This window comes from Dendropsophus ebraccatus, chromosome 6, assembly GCF_027789765.1.
Source record: "Dendropsophus ebraccatus isolate aDenEbr1 chromosome 6, aDenEbr1.pat, whole genome shotgun sequence".
Lineage (NCBI taxonomy): Eukaryota > Metazoa > Chordata > Amphibia > Anura > Hylidae > Dendropsophus > Dendropsophus ebraccatus.
The window spans coordinates 38699450-38702490 of record NC_091459.1 but is presented as its reverse complement, the minus strand read 5'-3'; the positions used below and the strand labels follow the sequence as shown (position 1 = coordinate 38702490).

Here is a 3041-nt window from a genome sequence, read left to right as displayed (position 1 = left end):
TTTACCTTTCTACTAGAGATTAGCAAATTTGAGCGTGCAGAATTTAATTTAAGTTGAATGCAGCCTTAAAGACTGCCTGGAAAACATGGATGCAACCATAGGCCATAGGCCGTATCAATAATTGACAGGACTCCCTGGGGCTGTATCTAACTATCCAACTACTTCAGCAAACGCACGCTTGAGTTCGCTCATCTCTACTTTCTACTTTTAGGTGATGGAAGCATACGCTCCTTCAATAGTCATAATATATACAACTGTATACAATAGATTTTAGCATATGCATTTTTAACAGGAACATAACTAGAAATGCCTGGGTCACACAGCAAACCTTTGAATGAGCTCAACCCCCCCACCCTGACCGCTAATCCATCATGGATAGTTATAATAACCTTATCTAACTACCAAAGTAGCAGCCATAGTGGCTGCTATGGGCCCACTGCATCAGGGGGCCCCGTGGCCTGCTCCTACAATACACTGGGCCCCCTGAGCCATCATCATTTGCAGCACCAGGTGGCTAAGCAGGCATCCCAGGTGCTGCAAATGTCCCTTCAACTGAAAGCACTTCTAACGAGTGGTCAGTTGGGAAAGAGGGGGGGCCCAATCAAAAGTTTGCTATGGGGCCCAGACATTTCTAGTTACGCCACTGCCCCTAAGCCCCCATAAAGTAATAATGCCCCATACTAAAATAATAGTAATAGTAATGCCTCCTTTGCATCATAAAGTAATAATGTCCCCTAACCCCCATATAGTAAAAATGCCATCTGTGCCTATATACAATAATAATGCCCCCTGTGCCTCAATACAGTAAGAGTGCTCAGTTTCTACATATGGTAATAGTGCCTTCTCTGTGCCTCCATATAGAAATGATGCCCCCTGTAGCGCCCCCCACCCCCATATGGTAATATTGCCTTTTGTGTCTCTATATTCAGCAGTAATAATGCCCTTGTGGCTTCATATCGTGATAATGCCCTCTGTGTCTCTATATAGTAGTAGTGCCCCCCTCCCCCATGCCCCTATACAATAATAAAGCACTCTTGGTCCTCATAAAGTAATAATGCTCTCCTTGTCTCTATACAATAATAATACCCCTTTAGCCCCCATAGTAATAGTCTCATCTGTGCAGCCATACAGGAATAGCTGCGCCCAGTACCACATATAGTAATAATGCCCCTCTGTGCTAACAATGCCCCACTGTGACCAGGCAGGAAAAAATTAAATACGTACCTAGTCCACATTATCACAATGAAGCTTCCATGTCACAATAAATAGATTTTTATTGGATTTTTTTTCTTTTTTATTAGATGGCAGATTTTCAAGTCAGCTCCTGAAGAAAGTTATCCGTTTTGGTGGAAAACTGTCCTTGGCTTCCATGTGATGAATGAGGCAGAGCTGGCAAAATTTCCATCTTACACATTTGGTCAGGCTTTTACAACATTAAAATGCCAAGCTTCACAATATTTGCCATGGATGGAGAAAAAGTATGTTTTTCTGTTAAATTAAGCTTTCTAAGACATTCATGTAGAGTATGTTAATACAAGTTGAAATATAACATTTTGTCAATGAATGTAACATAATTAGTTCTAAGTGAACTAAGTGGAAAATATGGATACAGCCTATGGCTATGTTCACACTTAGTAAGAGACCGGCCGGTCACGGAACGGCCAGTCTCTGAAAAGATCATCCCGGCCGGTACTGCAGTACTGGCTAGATGATCTTTTGAGCCGCAGAGTTCGGCTGATGTGGGCGAATCCGTGCGTGCCTGCATCATAACACCCCACAGCACACTATAGAGCAAGCGGCCAGAACCGCTCGCTCTATTGTGTGAACTGACAGGGTTTTCTGTGGCTGTGACAAGTCAGTTTTCTACGGCGCCACTAAGGATCCCCGCCGGAGTGTATACTATGTGTATAAACTTTGGCCGGGATCCCCTCACTCTGCAGCACTACGTAAGTGCCGCAGGAATTCTGCCTATGACTGTATCCATGTTTCCGGGATTCCCTAAGGCAGCATCTAACTTCTCTAGCCACCAGGAATCAAATATCAAGTGTTCGGGTTTGTAAAACATTGCCGAACCTACACATTTAGTCAAGCAATAATCTAAAAGTCATCTCTGTCACGTCTGTGTTAATCAGACAGAAGCCCGGCCGCTCCTATTAGCACTCACTTCTTCCTTTCTCCGACAGTAAGGAGAGGAGAGAGACTGGATCTCGCATTCTCACTGTCTTCCTGCAGGGCCCTAACACTACCCTGCACAGTGCGTTCCCTGCCGCCTCCCCTCTGGCATCTCATCAGTGCATGCAACAGACTGGAGGAGGAGTGAGTTTGGTAGGAAGGGGCCCCTAGAGGCACTGTGGGCCCTGGCCCTGGTAGTTGTACTTAACGCCCAGTAATATCCCTGGTAGTCATACTTAACCCCCAGTGATGTCCTTATTAGTCTGTACAAAATAAAAAATAAACATCCCACTCACCTTTCCTTTGCCCCCTCCAACAGTCTGTGTCGGAGCAGCACAGATCTCCTACAGGCTGTGCATAAAGAAATTACATCATCCCGCAGCCCGCAGGAGAAAGAGGACGTGCGCCACTCTGGCTTACCGGAGCCAGCATGCACGGCACCCTCCTCTGTCTGGCGGATGTATCTCAGTGGCTAGATGTGGTCTATGGGCCAGAGGTTCCCCACCCCTGATATACATAATAACATGTACACAGGGTGATTTCTCTGTCTCCATTTACCCTTTTTTTGTCATTATCAAATTATGATGGAATTTTCTATTCTGGTTTGAGAACAACAACTAAGGTAAAGTATGTATATTAGGTCTTTCTACAGACAACCTGTCACTTTGAACTACACAATAAATTTAGGGAAGGTATACTTTAGGTTTACATACCTTCCTACAATTAGTGACACAATATAGTTTCAGGATATAAGACATGGAACAACGTTATTTCCATTATGTAGATTCATGAAATGTTTTTTATAGCATATATAGTGATATGTAATATTTATTTATGCATGCTCTTTCTGCTTCTATTCTTGAATACAG

The 3041-nt window shown here is 43.8% G+C and overlaps 1 protein-coding gene across 3 annotated transcripts in view; it reads left to right on the top strand.

The window, feature by feature from the left end:
• DDO (D-aspartate oxidase) overlaps positions 1-3041 on the top strand; it is a 32231-nt gene that overhangs the window by 28588 nt on the left and 602 nt on the right. For all 3 annotated transcript variants that reach the window (XM_069974841.1, XM_069974842.1, XM_069974839.1), the window contains one exon: positions 1302-1478. In XM_069974841.1, the coding sequence (XP_069830942.1) occupies positions 1375-1478 (104 nt within the window). In that variant the 5' untranslated portion in view covers positions 1302-1374. The remainder of the gene's footprint in view (positions 1-1301; positions 1479-3041) is intronic.